The sequence below is a fragment of the Lindgomyces ingoldianus genome (genome assembly GCF_010093535.1).
Source record: "Lindgomyces ingoldianus strain ATCC 200398 unplaced genomic scaffold BDR25scaffold_21, whole genome shotgun sequence".
Lineage (NCBI taxonomy): Eukaryota > Fungi > Ascomycota > Dothideomycetes > Pleosporales > Lindgomycetaceae > Lindgomyces > Lindgomyces ingoldianus.
This window is the reverse complement of record NW_022985182.1, coordinates 416,556-433,202: the sequence shown is the minus strand read 5'-3', so window position 1 is coordinate 433,202 and position 16,647 is coordinate 416,556. Positions and strand designations below refer to the sequence as shown.

Below are 16,647 nucleotides of genomic sequence, written 5' to 3'. Positions count from 1 at the left end.
GCACACCCCCCAACAAGCCCCCAATGCCTACATATCCCGCCTCAATCCCGCATCCCCGGAGTCTCCTCCTTCTCCAACCTACCTCCGCCCTGCCATCATTCCATAAGGTGAGGTGAGGCGAACGCCATCCCCCACACAAATGGCCATAGCGCCCCGTCACGAGGGAAGCTCGAATGCCACACCGAGCCTAGCCTCCACTGCATCGTGAGTCAAGAGCCGCGTTTGCTGGAACATCAGGCGTGAGCCTTCTTTTGCTTTTCAACGCCGTGGACTTTACATAGGTTAGAGCTGAGTAGGAGTTAAGGATGACATGAGACGATGTCTGGGGTAGCGGAAATAGCATTGGCAATTGAAGACCTTACTTTTGATATTTCTTAAGGAATATGTCTGTCAGTTCTCAATTCCTCCCGCAACTAGAATAAATTCAATAATTCTCCATTTCTTAAAATTTTCCACGTCTGTCCACATCCCCCCCCACCCGTCTGCATTTGCACCTGCATTAGCCTCCGCGAGAGTCAGATCCCCTTCCACATGACTTCAACGCCAACATTAACCTCTTCGTTGTCAATCATCTACACCGCTCAGGCTATAAAACTCCACCCACCCCTAATTCCGCTTCCGCACCGTCACGCGGTCGCAGGAGACAACACCAACCCCCATGTATCATGAAGCTCGGGGCAATATATCCGGGGAGAAAACATATAAGCGTGGAGGTGGTGGGGAGCTGAGGGGGGCAAATCATGTTAGCTGCAATACCCCAGTCTAATCCATGCCTCCAGACCTCAGCGAAGATGGATATCAATCAAACCCCTGCGGAGACGACGTTAATAGGTGGATGATGTGAAGTCAAACTTGTATCCATTCATTCACAACCGGTCTTCCTCATTACCACCACCAGCTATCCTATAGGTCTCCCCTCCCTCTCCCTCTCAATTCTCCCTCAATTAGGCCCTCAACATGTTCCATCTCACCCCATCCCATCGTATCCCAATCCCAAATCCCATATCAGAGAAAATCAGGCCCCGAACCAGCGTATCCCTACCACTCTGAGAATAAGCACTCGCTGAAGAAGTGTGAGAGAAAATGAGCAGCCACCACCACCGCCACCACCAGGAGATCCCATAACCAAAAAGATATAGTACAACGGCCACCAAAGAGCGGTAGCGAAATGCGAAGAAAACTCTACCGATGCTCAACTCTAGCTGACGCAAAAGTTAAGGCTGGTCGTTCCGAATCAGAGAACAAAAATCGCTTGAACACAACAGATATTATTGAGAGCTGGACGAACAGACGAAGTAGAGCTGACGGCGAACACTGACGGCTGTTGATATGATTTGCTGGTCTGGCTGGTAGGCATACACCGGACTTCCCCATATGTGCAATTATCGTCGGACAAGTGGAAAAGGCGACGAGCCGGCCATGTCGTTGTCGAAGCATTCGATCGAATCATCGAAGCCGACAGGTATTCGTTCAGCTCTTCTCGTACGACCTATTGTTCTCGATCTGCTTCTGGCCGCCAGCGTTCGCTGCCTGCCAAAAGTCCAAACTGGCGATGACGTCGTTGCCGATCTCGTCCTCGTATGCATACAGAATCTATTTGTTATGAGCATGACTTCTATGAATAAGGCCGTGGGAAAACTCACTTCTCTTGTAGAGGAATGGAGCATCCTGATGTTCTTCGCTGTCACAATGTGTATAAGGCCTCCACTGTCCATATGGCGAATCTCAATGAAGCTCGGCTCAAACGCAAGAATGTACGGATGGAATATGGCAAAGGCCTGGGGATTGCCTTCCCATGCGATCTTCCAATCCGCCCGAGCACGCCAGCCGTTTCGATTGACAAAGAAACTGTAATCCGTATAGCAGAGCAAGAACTCACTTGCCATACGCTCGATATGGATCGGCTTGATGTTTTCTTTCCGGGCGACGAAATCGAGCGAAGTGTCTGCTTGATCGAGTAATGATTGTGTTTCGAGGGTTTCGAGACTAACGACTTCGAAGCCACGGGCGCAACCGACACAGAGTTTCGAGCGCAAGAAATGGATCGAGGATGATTCGGTCGGAATGTAGAATTCTTTGTAAGATTTTAGCTGATCCTGTCCAGTAGAAAGCATTTTTGCAAAACCTGATTTCTTTGATTTACCGGCCATAGAATCTTTAGGCTCAAAGACCTTGATCGTTGTAGACAACGAAGTAGTCTTAACAGACGCCACAAGCTGCTGTCCAAGACAAATGCCAGCCTTGAAAAAGTTGGCATGACATATCTTCTTGGGTCGTTTGGCAATGGCTTGTGATTCGTCTGGGTCTAAAGCTTCCATGGCGTAGGAATAAAGAGTCTTGTCGGCTAGGACGAGGACGATTTGATGTTGCTCGAGAACATCGACCTGCGTGACTGATTTGCAGTCCAGCACGCGCCGAGGCTTGAAGGACGCATCTTTTGGTCTTCGCTCTACAACAAAGATGCCAGCTTCCGTTCCGAAGACAAGCTTCCGGCCACCATCTATCTATTCGTCAGTATTGACTCGAAATTGAAGGGTGTGTTGGGTGACTCGCCGATTGGCACAGCACAGGTAACCCTAATTGCAGAAGAGAAGAAGCCTTCATTGAGAATGGTCTTCGTGAAGATGTTGCTTCGCTCCCGCAAGTTACGCTGCTGAGTCTCAATGTGCTCCATCCATTTCTGCTGGGAAATTGGTGTGCTCGCGAATAGAGTTAGTTCGTACCCACCCTTTCCAAGATGCTTGAAAGTGATTGGGTAACCTTGCTGCTTTGTTGTATCGCTCTTTGGAGTTGTTGTTGCGATGGTTTTTGCACTGCTCATCAGATTTCCAGATGGTCGTTTAGATATACCCATCTTAGGAATGATTTCATCCATCTGAGTGATGACAAGAAGTTCGAGCGGTATAGGCTTTTTGTAGACTTTCTGTTCTTCGCGTTTGTTGACGGTCTTTATGCGGACCAGGAGGACCGCATGATCAAAAAGGTAACACGTTATGTCGCCAGTGGTGTCCGTGGGACTCTTCTTCAGCATGCCCTTGAAGACTAATTGACGATTCTCATCTGTCAATTTCAAGTCAACGAATTCGCCAGGACGGAATTTGAGGTCTCGATTCAACTGCATCAGGTTGAAGTGGTTCTCCGCTTTGCCAGACTCAATGTTGACTTTGGATAGCGTTTGCTTAATTATAACAATAGCTTTAGGGATGTCTTGCTTGTCAGGGTTATCATCGGCCGTGTACTTGAGAATGTTCTCCAATAGTAAGGGATACCTCGCCAATCTTGTTGTGGGCTTAGTGAGATAACCGTTCAATTCGAGTTTTCTTGACTCCTTCATTCTCTCAACTTCGTCCACAAATTTCGAGAACTCTATGTTGGTGCGCTTCTCGTGTTCGAATTCGTATTTTCCGAAAAGCTGATTGGAACCATATTTGATGAATGGCGAGAAATGCGGCACATACTCCATGAAGATGTCGCCGATGTTTCGAACAACGGGCTCCTTTTGCTGGCGTCGGGTGAGAGACTCTGCTAGTCTAGAATTGACCATGTACACTTCCTGGCAGTTGGAGAAAACGGTTCGCACGAATTTCTCTCGGCGATGCTCTGGAATAGGAGATCCATTCGCACTGCGCAGTGGTTTCATCCAGAAATCCCGGAGATACTCGAGGTCCTTTACGAAGTCACGCTCGGTGTACATCAATTCTGAAATGACTTCCTGCCGCTTCTGCTCCTTCTCGCTTACGCTCGCCGCCACCTCTTTAGAAACCGTGTTGATCCAGAGTTTCTGTTCGTCGTCCGCGTCGTCATGTAAACTTGCTCGAGACTCTGCCCGTTTGAGACCGAGCTGAGGCTTCATGTTCAGCCTCGCTTGTTGTTCAAGGCGGCGTGGGCACGCAATGGAATAACACAAGCGATCGCGAGTGCAAGTCGGTGAATAGCACTCCGTCAAGAGAGTGAATACACCATTCACCTCGGTTGTATCCTCCAAAAGAGTTTCCCGGAACTGATAGATTTCGTTGGTCGAGTCGCGGAGCCGGTGAGCATAAGTAACATCGTGGAAAAATTTCTGTGCATCCAAGGACCTGCCCAAGAGCAACGCCAGATTACGGTCCGTTGTTTTGATGATGTAGGCAATGAGATCAACAGCTTCCGCTCCTGTAAATGCACTCTTGTACACCAGCCCGTCCTTCTCTTTCTCGGCCAAGCTAACTCGATCCCGGAAGACTTCCGCAACACGTGAAAGAAGGGCAGGATACACAAGGGGTGCTCTGCGCTGCGAGACCATCATTGCCTGCGCTTGCTGTTGTGGAGTTGGGCCAGAAATTCTGTTGGTTTGCGTAGAGCTCGGACGAACAATCGCTGTGCTCATTGAATCAGTTCGTTCCGAGGGAGTGACAACTGTGGATGCCATGGACATGGTTCTTGACGGGATGCTGCCTTGGCTTGTGTTTCTGGTCTTGGCCCCGGGGCCAACGTTTACAGGAGGTGGAGAACCAGCAGGTATTTTGTTGTCCATCGGAGAACCCTCCTGTCCTCCTGACTCTCTCCTCCTGTTTGGAATAACTCTTCCACTCATAGTCTGAGCATACTCGTTGTCCCTCGAATAGGAACTCATGGACATGGTGCGTTCGTCGGGTCGCTCAGGGACAACTCGGCCTTGGGCGGTTGTCCTGGCCATATGGTTCATGTACGGCTGCTGCCGGAACGTATGAGCTGGGGATACTCCGTATCCTGGGCCATTCGGACCGTGTGGGTTGAACTGAGGACGAGGGCCTCCCGCCAGGGACTGAGAACGATAAGTGTCCGAGTTCAGGGCAGGGCCTGGTCCGCCGGGGCCACCAGGGAATCGGGGTGGCATTGGCTTGTTGAAAGGATGCTGGCCAGGGGGAGAGACTCGCGAGTCTAGTCTCTGAGGTTGCCCATACGGCTGGCGCTCTGGACGAAGTGGTCGCGGGAGGTACTGGGGCTGGGGCTGTCGTTGGATGGGGGGAGGTGCACCATCCGAATGCCGCTGCTGGGTATAGCCGTTAGGAGGTGGGCGGCTGAAGGTGTCTGGTGGCTGGTCGTAACTTTGAGGCCGCTGTTGGTCATAATTGCCGGGAGGCTGCTGATTGTACGGGATGGGAGGAGGCCGCCGATCGTACCCATTCATTGCTTGCCGGATTGGTGGAGCACGCTGCATCATATCGACAGTCTGGGTGGACATTGTTTGGGCGCGGTCAGGCGGGCGCATGACGGGCTGCGATGTCATTGTCTGCGAGCGGCCTGCCATGGCGGGATTGGCACCGAAGATGCTGGCGAAGGCGGCGTCCCTCGCCCCGGAAGGGGGATGGCCATAGTTCGGAGGGCGCGCATATTCCCTGCCCTGTTGTCCGCCGTACTCTGCCATGTAGGCGTCTCTATTTCCGAGTATCTAGGGCTTCCTATTGTGCATTCGCCGGGGTGGGAGGGGGAGCGGTCGAAGAGACTTTTGGGGGAGGGGGGACAGTTCGCTGCGTAATCCGGAAGAGCCAACAGGGAGAGGCGCAGCGTGCTAAGGACTCGTCGATCAGGGACAGCAGCGATGGTCACGTATAGTGGCAACGGACCGCGGCGGGGTGCGCGAGGGAGGAGGGCGTGTCGTCGGGGAGGGGGTTGGCGATTGTCGAAACAACAAAACTGTGGTGTTGTGTTCTCGGAGGTAGGATATCTCCCTGTCCAGCTGGCCCGGCGAGGGGCAGACGTGGGCTCCGGCGGCGGCGGAGGCAAGAATGGGCGCGATGGGAATATAGAAAAGTAAAGACAGTGTAGGAGATATCGTCTGGGGGAGGGATGGAGCGCCGTTTCACGTTGCAGCTCGTGGCGGCGAGCAAGTTCAAGGTGCTGCGAATCCGACGAGCGGGCAGTCAGTTGCCAAGGCTAGCAGCGAGATCACGGGCCAGGCCCGGCTTGTGTATCTCAAGGCCTCATCATCGCTGCACCCTCACCCATCGCCGCCCCCTGTCCGTCGCACACCACCACATCGCCGCAAGCCACACCCGAGGAAGGAGTTGCATAGTCACGATGGAGAACGAATTGACGCCGAGCTTCGCGCCGTTCTTTGGCATGGTAGGTTCACCCTGGCCGCTGAAGACCTAAGAGCTAACAGTGCTGCAGAGCGGTATTGCATTCGCCGTGAGTCGTCCCCCCCGTCTGAAATCTTATTAACCTGTTGCTGAAGCTGCCATAGATGATATTTGGATGTATGTAGCTCTGAGCCTTTGCACTCTATGCTCCAGCTGCTGATCACGTACAGGTGTTGGAGCTGCCTACGGGACGGCCAAGTCCGGCATAGGCATTGCGGGCGTTGGAACATACAGGCCAGACTTGATCATGAAGGTAGGCTCCCTTATTATGACCCATATGAACTTCTACTGACTCCACCATCCAGTCCCTGATCCCCGTCGTCATGTCCGGTATCCTGGCCGTGTACGCCCTCGTGATTTCAGTCCTGATCGCGAGTGACATACGGCCGCCCCCTACCAAGAACTACTCGCTATATGCTGGATTCTTGCACATGGCTGCTGGGCTGTCGGTAGGGCTGGCTGGGTTGGCCGCAGGATATGCTATTGGAATCGTGGGCGATGTGGTGCGTCGGGAGATGCTGAACTCTGGGATTCATGCTGACCTTGGTAGGGCGTGCGAGCATACATGCGCCAGTCGAGGATCTTCGTCGGCATGGTGTTGATTCTGATTTTCGCTGAAGTCTTGGGCTTGTATGGGTGCGTACTGTCTAAGCTGAAATGGTCCCAGGAGCGTCATGCACTAACTTGCACTAGACTCATTGTTGCTCTTATCCTCAACACCCGAGCGAGCGGTTGAAGACACTTCTGTTTTAGTATTCTATGTACAACCACTTATGGTAGAATGGACGGGCACAGGCATCCAATGTCACGGAGTTCTGGTATTTCCTTCTAATTCGGCTTATATTGAGCCATTGCATTGGGAGGATTGTGACTGGTCGGAGACGCGGAGGAGACGCGGAGGAGATCGGTGGCCGCTTTCCAGCGTATCGAGCCCTGATGTGTGTATCTTGGACTCTGGAATAGCGGTTCGTGGTACCGCGTGCGCTGCATTGGAAATACCACTTCATATAAAAGCCGTCGATCTTGGGGTACACACTCCGGCGCCTTCCTCCTGCGTGGTGAAGCGATGAAGGTGCTCTGCCAGTTTTAGGCCCATGGCTCGACAGCCTGTCACAGCCCTGCCAAGATGGACCATCGAGCACGGCACTTTGAAGCTGCACGACGCCGGGAAATGCATGGTGGAGCGTTCAGTGCACGGCGGAGCGTCCAGTCTTGTTCAGACGCCGAGCTGAATCTGGGTGTTCGGGACGAATAACAGCGAGTCGTGATTAAGGGGACGCGAGGGTGCGTATTACCTCCATTCCCGAAACACGGTCCCGAATGTTTTACATATCACCACGTGTCTACAGCGCAGCAGCAAGCAGAAGTAGGTGAAGTGCAGCTGTACTGAATGACGATGGAAGAAGGCGTGAACCATCCAGCTTCACTCCCGTACCGGTGGCTTCATCGGACGCACTCCCCACGCCGTGCGTCATCTGTCATGTCTGCAGGCGCTTTCTGACCCATGTAACCCCCGCCATCCGAGTTACACACTCCAGACCTCGACATCTTACGCTGCCCCGTCCATGGTTGAATGTAACAGCACACTCGGCGCCTCCGACCTCTAGAAGGTCCTGACACGGCACCAGCAGTTTACCCTCCTACAAACTCGCCCACGCCCGCACAGCAATGTTCTAGGAAAGAAGCCGCGCCTCTCGCACCTGCAACCCGCGCACACCAGCAGCCATGGCCGCAGCAGTTCGGAACACGGTTTCGAGCGTTCTGCATCACCACCACTCCAATCGGGAGCCCTCACCGCAAGCCAATCAGTTGCCAAACTCTCACGACCGCCAGGACTCGCCGGCCATGGAGCGCGCGCGCGAGGAGGAGAAGCATTCTCTTGCGCATTGGGAGGACCACAAGCGCCCTCTGAGCCCGGATCAGATCGCCAATGACGGGGACCAGCGAACTGTCGGGCACTCGTCGCAGGTGCTGCGACAGGACGACTTCGAGCTTATAAAGACTCTGGGAACGGGTGCGGAGACTTTGGCCCGTCTGCTCTGATCAAGTGCTGACCGTCACGCCAGGAACATTCGCGCGCGTATGGCTTGTACGGCTCAACAATGCCAGAGACGAGGACCAGAACAAGGTATTTGCGTTGAAGATTCTGCGCAAAGTGGACGGTATGCGGGCGTCCCTCCCCCCACAGATCCGACTGCAGCGACTAATAGCCGTGTCTCAGTGATCCGCCTCAAGCAGGTGGAACATGTGCGAAACGAGCGCAATGTGCTCGCTGCCGTCGCGGGCCATCCCTTCATCACGACCATGGTAGCGAGCTTCCAGGATCACGATTCATTATACATGCTGGTGTGTCGCGCCAACTCCTCCCAATCCGGCGAAACCAACTGCTGACACAGCGTAGCTCGATTACTGCCCTGGAGGCGAAGTGTTCAGTTATCTCCGAAGAGCGCGCCGGTTCAACGAACCAACCTCGCAATTTTATGCCGCCGAAATCGTTCTGATATTAGAGTTCCTCCACGAGAAGGAGGGGGTAGCGTACCGGGATTTAAAGCCCGAGAACATCCTCATAGATGCAGAAGGGCATCTGAAACTTGTCGATTTTGGATTCGCGAAGAAGGTAGAGAATAGTGAGTGCAGATACTACGGCTTGTGTGTGGTTACACTGACTGGAGAAGGGGAAACATACACATTATGTGGAACCCCTGAATACCTCGCTCCCGAGGTCATCCGGAACACAGGTACACCCCATCCTCATGTTGGGAATGAGAAATCATACTCATCGCGAATAGGTCATGGAACTGCCGTAGATTGGTGGGCATTCGGCATCCTAGTCTATGAATTCCTCGTCGGCCAACCTCCCTTCTGGGACCATAACCCAATGAAAATCTACGAACAGTAACCCCCCCTACTCTCTCTCCACCTCCGAAAGCCCCTCCACTAACCAACCTCCAGAATCGTCGAAGGCCGCGTGCGCTTTCCCTCCGCCATGTCCTCAGAAGCCCGTGACTTAATCTCCGGCCTCTGCACCGTCGACACTTCAAAACGCCTCGGCAACATCAAAGGAGGCGCCTCAGCAGTCAAATCCCATCCCTGGTTCCGACAGATCGATTGGAACGCTCTGTATAACCGCAAAGTGCATGGTCCGATTGTACCGCACTTGCGGGGGCCTGCGGATACGAGGAATTTTGATGAGTATGAGCCTGAGAGTGAAAATAGAGAGCCATATTCGAGGGAAATGAGGGATAAGTGGGAGGAGTGTTTTAGGGACTTTTAGGGTATATATGGGGGGGGTGGAAGGGAAGGGAAGGAAGGAAATGGATGGGTGGTTGGGATGACTGCACTTGGCGTTTTTGAACGAGGAGGGAGTTGGGTAGTGTTTGAGGTGGGATGGAGTTGCAGTGCTCTTCAAGAGGAGGAAAAGTGCCAGAGGAAGAAAATGCACCAACACAGTAGCGAAGCGCAGTGCTACTCCGATTATGAGGTGGTGTATTGTCGAAATCTTCCATTTGCTTTTTTTCTTTCTTTCTTGTTTTGATTATCCGGTCTTTTCCTTGGGTTTGACTTGGCTTAGCTACCATGCGTCCCCATGATAAGAGGTTGACGCATATCTGAGATGATTGATACCTTGTGACGGACATGCTTCATGTTGATATGGTTCGGTGGGCGGTTAGGTGCACTGGTACTGGTTGCAGACATTATATCATATATAGCGTATCATATTATGTCATATTCTATTTGTTTGTTTGTCATGGGAAGAATGCGTTGGAACAGACGAGATTGGATGCTAGTGATGAGACTCTCTGCAAGGGTGAAAGCATCGCTGCGTGAGGATATATAGTCATTTTCCAACAACCAATATTAGCAAGCGTAGCGTTCTATGAAGGATGTCTGGGTGTGGTAGCGGGAAGGCGCTGGAGAGGGTTTAGCAAAGACTCAGGGACCGTATGACAGATTCTATTTCTGGCTTGTGTGGAGAATTCATGGGTACATGTGCTGGGATTAGGTCTAGGTCTAGGTCTAGGGGTGTACCTTAGATGTGTCTTTTACAGTAAAGTTGGAAAATGGAAAGTTGTATGGGAGGATGTGGAAAGGGGGGTTTTCTTGGGAGATGTATAGATTTAATGGTGAGGTTGATGGAGAGTTTTAATAACAGATGCTGGGCTTTCGTGTATGCTCGTAGTTAGCTTCGTAGGCTAAGATCACAGAGTGGCAAGTATAGTGCACATTGTGCCTGGTAATTTTTCTTAGCTGCTTTCTTGGTCGCGTGCATTGGTGGATACGTAAGCACAATACCTTGCCTATAAGTCTGAACCTTGCGGTAGGTGAATATCTTTCTTCTAAATCCTCTAGATCTAGGCCCGAGACACTAGCGCATTCGCCCAAACTCACACGAGACATCACATCTCCATTTCCCTCAGTTCTCCTCTCCTGATCACCTTTCACATCCCTCTCCCCCTTCCGCTACTCCCCCCACTACCCTCACTACTCTCACTGCCACGCCTCTTCCTCCCCTCCTTAAAAATCCTCATCCCTATCCCTAATGCCCATCCTAAACTCCCATATACACCCCCTAGCATGCCCATTCTCGCCCCCATCCCCATTCGCGTTCCCGTTCCTATACCCGCTCTACTCTCCTCCTCCTTACTTATATTCATATCCACACCCACTCTCCCCTCTTCTTGCCCTGAATCTTGCACACACTCCTCAAGCTCCAACAACCTCGGAAAACTAGTCAATTCGGCCCTATGTCTAAAATCCCTTTCCCTGCGTTCGAAATCTGCAAAACAGATTTTGCAAACAGCGGCAGGATGAGAGCTGTTGGGATGGGAGATAGCTAGAGAGGTAGAGTGTTGGTTTGTGTGTGAGCAGGTGGGACAGATGAAGGGCTTGGTAGGAGGATTGAGGAGATTCAAAGTGGATTTAGGAGGTGAGGGTTGGAGTGTTGGTGCTGATATGAGAGTTGGGTTATGGGAGGTTGTGGGTGGGGCTGTCAGGGGAGGGGTGGGTTTGTTGGCGATGTTGTGGGTGGGAGTGCTGGGTAGATTGCGCATTATGGTTGTGATGTTGGGGCACTGGAGGTGGCAGAGAAACGATGGTTTACAGTTGTAGGGGCGTTGATTGTAGGGGATATTGGTTTGTGGTGGTTTGTTGGAGGCTCCAGGGGCGCAAACGCTTTCTAGATTTTAGATAGATTCTGGGACATGAGAGTGTAGATTGAGAGTTTCCAAGGGTGAGGGTGAAGGAAACTCCTGAGCAGTACTTCGTCATGTTTGGAGAACGTTCGGGGTTGACTGGATGAAGGTGAACAAAATCTGGGGAGTGGGGAGCACTGCCGATTTAATTATTGGGGTATGTAGGAATGAGAATAGATTTAAAAGAAAGCCATGGATGTTTGAAAGAGGGCTGACGGTACACAGGGGAGCTTGTAGGTCGTCTCGTGGTTATTCTCTACGTGTCGACGCTGTCGACGTTGGAAACGAAAGCGAATGAGTGGGTAACCCGGTAGTAAAAAATCAAAGGAAATCGTTTGTGTTGGCACAAATACTTACCTAGGTAGCTTATCATCCTTCGTCAGCTTCAGACGCTTCCTCGACCGCGACTATAATACCTTTGTCATCCTCTCCTACGTAGCTAGAATTGGGGGCAATTCCTTTTCAAGACTTCATGAAACCCTTCCCCAGGGTCTCTTAAGTTTTTCCTCCCCGTAGCATGATTATTTTCCTTACTGGACAATAAAGAATTGGGGGGAGTGGAACGGCGAAAGACGCTTTAAGAGAGGTGTCACCCCAGCAAACGTTCCAATGGGATCTGAGCCACGTGAAGTAGACATTCACCGTTTCGCTGACCTTTGGTGTGCGTACTACTTTTCGTGAAATCGAGTCGGACATGTCGGGATCGCCGCCCAGGCCTTTTCTCCTTTTCAAAAGATTGATCTGCACCATACCTGTCGGCTTAAGATCACAGCCTACGGAAAAAAGAATACTGTCGATTTTCTGATCGTGATCTCGATCTGCGGTGTGGTGGGAGTTAGCTTGCCGCGGAGCTGCCACACCCACGAGGTGATCTTTTCGTCCTCGGGTCTTAGAGATCCTCTATGGAGATTGACAAAATGATCTCATAGGCAATGCCATTTCATCGTTCGTTCTTTGAAATCGGAATGCTGAAGCTGTCTTCAGAAGGGGAATAATGTGAGGTCTTCAAAAAGTGCAAGACGACTAATAGGCTTCTTACTTTCTTGAATCGGAGTATTAGAAGGTGGTATTAAGCTCTTGTCTGCGGAGTCCACTGAACCCTCTAATACCTTTGAGATATTCGCCGATTGGATGGATAGCTTTTGAAATTGGTATCTTTCGATCGGTCAAGTGGCCTAGAGTTTTGGAGTTGCTTTCTGCTTATCCGTTCCCAATCTCTTATCGGTTCCCTTTTCGCCTCAGGATCGAAGGCGAGAAAGGGATGAGAAATTAGCAGCGGGATGACGAGATTCGAATAATTTCCTCAGAGGCTTCTGGCTGTCAGTTCAACGCGTGGAGCGCATCAAAAACGGCTTGGAAGTTAGTATTTTTCAAGTTTATGCAGGTTGAGCATCGTGTGGCAAACGAACCATCGACCAAGAAGACGAAGTGGCCGTTAAGATTACGCGCACTGACCTGTGGCTTGGTACATGTGTGGCAGTCCATTGGCCTCTTATTTCAGTGACGCTGCAGAACGTGCATACGTGTGGAGAGCATGCTCATGAAAGGAATCTAAGAGGGGAGTTTGGCGGAAAAGCGAACAAGATCCGGAGAAGGTGGCAAGTGTACAGCTGTTCAGGCAGCAAACGGCAGCAAGACATACTGGACACAGACGTGGAAGCAACCATGAGAGGATGCGATACTGGGATAGCCCAAGCTGGGTGGTTGAATGGTGAAGCAGTCAAAGAGTTGTGGCCGCAAGCAGCGGGTCACTGGCCAGCGAGTAAGTTTGCCCGGCAGGTATCGTGAGACATAGACTCTGCGTACTCTTCTCGGTGCTTACGCGTGTGGACAGCTGGAGGTGGCGAAGGAGCGCCCAGCGAGGATGGGTTGCTTGAATTGATAGTGGTGAAGGGGCAGCATGCAGCCTCATTTGAGCAAATCGCATGGAAGCACTAGCTTGAATATGAACATGGCATGCCCGACCTGATCGCGAAAAACACATCACCAACTCGCGCGTGTTGCGCAGCCTGCCTTCCTTGCCTCTATTTTGACTTGACCTCAATCCGCTCCTTTGTGTTTCCTGTGCGCCCGCATTTTTATCTTTCCCCCCATTTGCGCGTGGTTTTCCTTCCCCTCAAGTTCACACCCATGACCTCCTATGCTTAGCTGTTGCGCCACAGCTCCAGCCTTCCCGCCGTCGGCTGTCTCGTCGCCACGACCTCACGAAAGCCCTCCTCTGCGAGCTTTGCTGGCCGGCGCCGGTTGCCCGGATTAATTATGGGCGACCTCAAATCGAGGCTCAATAATGCACGAACCAAGCTGCTTCGGAGAGGCAGCGCTGCCTCTGCACGCTCTATCGCCTCGTCGGTCGGCAGCACCGAAGGCCCGCGGAAAGGCAGCCTGCATAGAAGCGTCTCTTTGACAAAGCTGCCAGAGGTGTCGACGGCCGATGTGGCCGCAGACAACTCGGAGCAGCTATCACAGTCGGCTGTTTTGCCAGAGACCGGTGATCTGTTTGGAACGGCCGCTGCCGACAATCGTGCCGAAAGCTCGACCTCAAGGGATCGACATTCACAGAAAAACAACACCGACGTGCCAACTGCGTGTCCCACAGTCACGCTTGAAGAGCCTTCTCCAATCCCTCTCCTCACCCAGCCCGTGCTACCTCAGGCCGTCGAGACTCCCATTGAGACTGAAGATCCCTCTGAACTCCCTCTTCTCTCCGCGACACGCCCCAGCTCGAGGCCGGCACCACCAGGCGTGATCCGACGCCAATCGCTCGTCACGAACTCGAATGCGCGCATAATAAGAACCCTCCTCGAACCTGATCTACCCCCCTTTGCTGCGGCTGGGGTCGACGTTGGCCCTCCTCCTGCCTCGGACTACTTCTCCAGCTCGGCTGGCTTGGCAGGCATGTTGCATCGGAAGATTTGGGTCAAGAGGCCGAATTCCTCCGCGACATTGGTGCAGATACGCGAGGATGACTTGGTCGATGATGTGCGGGACACGATATTGAAGAAATACGCGAATTCATTGGGCAAGAACTTCGACCCACCAGACGTCACGTTGCGGATGTGTCCAAGAGACAGCACGGCGAAGTCCGGCGATAGGATACTCGGCCCAGAAGAGGAGATGTGTAGGACGCTAGATGCGTACTATCCCGGGGGTCAGACAATAAATGAAGCTCTGATCATCGACGTCCCTCAACGGAGGACGCCCAAGCCTTCGCCGCGTGTGCCACTATACTACTCTCATCATGATGACTCGAGGCCCTTCGAGAACTCGTCAGAATACTTTCCGCCGATGCCCATCGTCAACCCGTCGCCAGCTACTATAATGACAAGCTCCCACGAGAGCAGAGGCTCGCTCCCGCATGCTCCCCACTCGATCGCCGTTCTTCAAACAGGACAATTGCCTCCATTGCCTTCTCCAGGCAGCACGAGGAGGCTGCATCACGGCCGACCGAAGTATCCACGCCATAACACTGCCTCTCCGACCACGTTAACAGGTGTCCCTAGCTCCGTCAATGCCGTACGTCCTGCCAATCGCCCACGCCACGACTCCTCCGCCTCCGAAACAAAGCATTCCACCACCTCGGGAAACGCTCCCATAGCTACTCCCCCCGCCCCAACCGAGCAGGCTGTACGGCAAAACTCTACTTCTCCTATCCCTCGCGTCGCGTCCCCCCGGCCAGACAAGAAGCGGAGGAAACCCAAGGCAGTTGAGCCACCCACTCTCCCCGCTGGCTTGCTCGATGGATCGGTGCCACCAATCAATGTGTTGATTGTGGAAGATAACATCATCAATCTGCGAGTTCTGGGAGCTTTCATGCAGCGCCTAAAAGTTCGCTGGCAAAGGGCTATGAATGGAAAGGAGGCTGTCACTAAATGGCGGGCGGGCGGATTCCATTTAGTGCTCATGGACATTCAATTGCCTATAATGAATGGGCTAGAAGCGACAAAAGAAATAAGGCGGTTAGAGCGGGTGAACAGTATCGGGGTGTTCAGCAGCGGAAGCAGTGAGACACCGAACAGCAAGCTGGGAGATGACGGAAAGAACGAAAATGTGCAGGGCGAGGACAAGCTGGGTGACAAGAATCTCTTTAAGAGTCCGGTGATCATTGTGGCGCTCACGGCTAGCTCGCTACAGAGTGACAGGCACGAGGCTTTGGCCGCAGGATGCAATGATTTCCTAACAAAGGTGAGGAACGACTGACTCAATGTGAGCATCGTTCTGCTAATCCTGTGTTCCAGCCTGTCAACTTTGTTTGGCTCGAGCGAAAGGTCAAGGAATGGGGTTGTATGCAAGCTCTCATCGACTTCGACGGCTGGCGTAAATGGAAAGACTTTGCCGCGCCATCAGACACCACCGAAGGCACTTCCAAGATCTCCACCAGCTACTCCGCCATTGCACCCAGAGCAAGAACTAATGCGACTCTTAGCCCAACAGCCGCTGCGAACTCAATGAATGGCAAGTCCGGCCCCACTGCGGCAAATGGTATCATCTCCACGCCCAAGACGAGGGATGAGGAAAAGAAGAATAAGAGGAAGAGTACAGGAGTTGTACCACCGCCGTTGGTTGAGGAGGAGGGGAACTCTCCAACGCCGCCGGAAGCAGATAGCTCGGCGAGCTAGTGCTTAGGCTGCGGCTAGGATCGTACTTTTTTCTGCGGCCTGTTGTTAGGTGATTAAGATTTGGTAAAAGATTCGTTTGGCTTTGCACAGGAGAAAATCCATCGTAGGTTGTAAACTGTTCACGCGCGGCATACATTGGTCTATGGCTTCAACTGGGACTATTCTTATATAGCATCACATCTCATATGGTGTTTCGCTAGCGTTTCCTGGCGTTTGGATCCGGGATTTCTGGCCACCAGCCGTGCTTTGGGCTGGTGATTGCTCATTGCAGGTCCATTGGGCAGGTGGGTATTGTTTCTGACGACGGCTCCAAGAAAGGAGGTTCAAACGTACACGATTACGACATGGGATATGTCTATATGTTTCTTATACCGTATGGCTGTGGAGAGGGATGAGGGGGTTGGGATGGATAGTGCATCCTGTGGGGCATATCTTTGATAATGGTAATCTAGAATGCAGACTCGTTGCAGATGGTGAAAGGGTTTCGCACTTAATGAATGCGAGATAGGACTCACTCGCAGTAGAGCCATGTTCAAAGAGCCTGCTCACTGGCTCATTAACTACAACAAGCTCACACGAAGGAGGAAGTCTGGCTTATGACCGGTTACGAACGACTTATCACAATGTATGAACTTTTCCCTCGAACAATTTTCAAAAGGCATACATGACACAATGCGTCGGGTCCCTTTGGACTTTGGTTACCCAGACAACGCTATCACGCTAGTCTCTAATAGGAAA

General features: G+C 52.2%; 7 protein-coding genes across 7 annotated transcripts; 5 read left to right on the top strand and 2 right to left on the bottom strand.

Moving 5' to 3' along the window:
* Positions 1-23: 23 nt before the first annotated feature.
* Positions 24-1,206, top strand: BDR25DRAFT_356548 (uncharacterized protein; the record flags this gene model as incomplete). Its single annotated transcript, XM_033695660.1, has 9 exons — positions 24-112; positions 169-204; positions 245-266; positions 341-460; positions 504-716; positions 780-823; positions 847-1,071; positions 1,114-1,138; positions 1,165-1,206. The coding sequence occupies 9 exons, from the start codon at positions 24-26 to the stop codon at positions 1,204-1,206; spliced, it is 816 nt and encodes a 271-aa protein (XP_033546147.1).
* A 72-nt stretch (positions 1,207-1,278) lies between these two features.
* Positions 1,279-5,597, bottom strand: BDR25DRAFT_48069 (CNH-domain-containing protein). Its single transcript, XM_033698635.1, has 3 exons — positions 2,554-5,597; positions 1,644-2,500; positions 1,279-1,593 (listed from the first exon to the last, which is right to left on the bottom strand). The coding sequence occupies exons 1-3, from the start codon at positions 5,384-5,386 to the stop codon at positions 1,471-1,473; spliced, it is 3,813 nt and encodes a 1,270-aa protein (XP_033546146.1). The 5' UTR covers positions 5,387-5,597; the 3' UTR covers positions 1,279-1,470.
* A 442-nt stretch (positions 5,598-6,039) lies between these two features.
* BDR25DRAFT_228746 (vacuolar ATP synthase-like protein 16 kDa proteolipid subunit) lies at positions 6,040-6,837 on the top strand (the record flags this gene model as incomplete). The annotated part of the gene is made up of 7 exons (XM_033685287.1): positions 6,040-6,084; positions 6,133-6,150; positions 6,206-6,218; positions 6,272-6,354; positions 6,407-6,604; positions 6,652-6,737; positions 6,795-6,837. The coding sequence occupies 7 exons, from the start codon at positions 6,040-6,042 to the stop codon at positions 6,835-6,837; spliced, it is 486 nt and encodes a 161-aa protein (XP_033546145.1).
* Positions 6,838-7,627: 790 nt separating this feature from the next.
* On the top strand, positions 7,628-9,556 carry BDR25DRAFT_48075 (Pkinase-domain-containing protein). Its single transcript, XM_033698636.1, has 7 exons — positions 7,628-8,115; positions 8,168-8,263; positions 8,323-8,447; positions 8,503-8,728; positions 8,777-8,839; positions 8,891-8,987; positions 9,054-9,556. The coding sequence occupies exons 1-7, from the start codon at positions 7,827-7,829 to the stop codon at positions 9,373-9,375; spliced, it is 1,218 nt and encodes a 405-aa protein (XP_033546144.1). The 5' UTR covers positions 7,628-7,826; the 3' UTR covers positions 9,376-9,556.
* Positions 9,557-9,737: 181 nt separating this feature from the next.
* BDR25DRAFT_356544 (uncharacterized protein) lies at positions 9,738-10,217 on the top strand (the record flags this gene model as incomplete). The annotated part of the gene is made up of 4 exons (XM_033695659.1): positions 9,738-9,909; positions 9,940-9,968; positions 10,003-10,091; positions 10,151-10,217. The coding sequence occupies 4 exons, from the start codon at positions 9,738-9,740 to the stop codon at positions 10,215-10,217; spliced, it is 357 nt and encodes a 118-aa protein (XP_033546143.1).
* Positions 10,218-10,244: 27 nt separating this feature from the next.
* BDR25DRAFT_356543 (uncharacterized protein) lies at positions 10,245-11,369 on the bottom strand (the record flags this gene model as incomplete). The annotated part of the gene is made up of 5 exons (XM_033695658.1): positions 10,245-10,294; positions 10,326-10,407; positions 10,467-10,537; positions 10,576-11,256; positions 11,303-11,369. 5 exons carry the CDS (start codon positions 11,367-11,369, stop codon positions 10,245-10,247), a joined length of 951 nt encoding a protein of 316 aa, XP_033546142.1.
* A 1,916-nt stretch (positions 11,370-13,285) lies between these two features.
* Positions 13,286-16,380, top strand: BDR25DRAFT_304444 (uncharacterized protein). Its single transcript, XM_033690210.1, has 2 exons — positions 13,286-15,475; positions 15,529-16,380. The coding sequence occupies exons 1-2, from the start codon at positions 13,553-13,555 to the stop codon at positions 15,907-15,909; spliced, it is 2,304 nt and encodes a 767-aa protein (XP_033546141.1). The 5' UTR covers positions 13,286-13,552; the 3' UTR covers positions 15,910-16,380.
* Positions 16,381-16,647: the final 267 nt, after the last annotated feature.

What these genes read in the sequence shown, in the direction of transcription:
- BDR25DRAFT_304444 (XM_033690210.1), top strand. Translation starts at nt 13,553, where the DNA reads ATGGGCGACCTCAAATCGAGGCTCAATAATGCACGAACCAAGCTGCTT. An exon ending in GCAATGATTTCCTAACAAAG is followed by an intron (nt 15,476 to 15,528) that starts GTGAGGAACGAC and finishes CCTGTGTTCCAG; the next exon opens with CCTGTCAACTTTGTTTGGCT.
- BDR25DRAFT_48069 (XM_033698635.1), bottom strand. Translation starts at nt 5,386, where the DNA reads ATGGCAGAGTACGGCGGACAACAGGGCAGGGAATATGCGCGCCCTCCG. An exon ending in TACCTGTGCTGTGCCAATCG is followed by an intron (nt 2,501 to 2,553) that starts GCGAGTCACCCA and finishes ACGAATAGATAG; the next exon opens with ATGGTGGCCGGAAGCTTGTC. An exon ending in TCCATTCCTCTACAAGAGAA is followed by an intron (nt 1,594 to 1,643) that starts GTGAGTTTTCCC and finishes CATAACAAATAG; the next exon opens with ATTCTGTATGCATACGAGGA.
- BDR25DRAFT_48075 (XM_033698636.1), top strand. Translation starts at nt 7,827, where the DNA reads ATGGCCGCAGCAGTTCGGAACACGGTTTCGAGCGTTCTGCATCACCAC. An exon ending in TATAAAGACTCTGGGAACGG is followed by an intron (nt 8,116 to 8,167) that starts GTGCGGAGACTT and finishes CCGTCACGCCAG; the next exon opens with GAACATTCGCGCGCGTATGG. An exon ending in CGCGAAGAAGGTAGAGAATA is followed by an intron (nt 8,729 to 8,776) that starts GTGAGTGCAGAT and finishes TGACTGGAGAAG; the next exon opens with GGGAAACATACACATTATGT.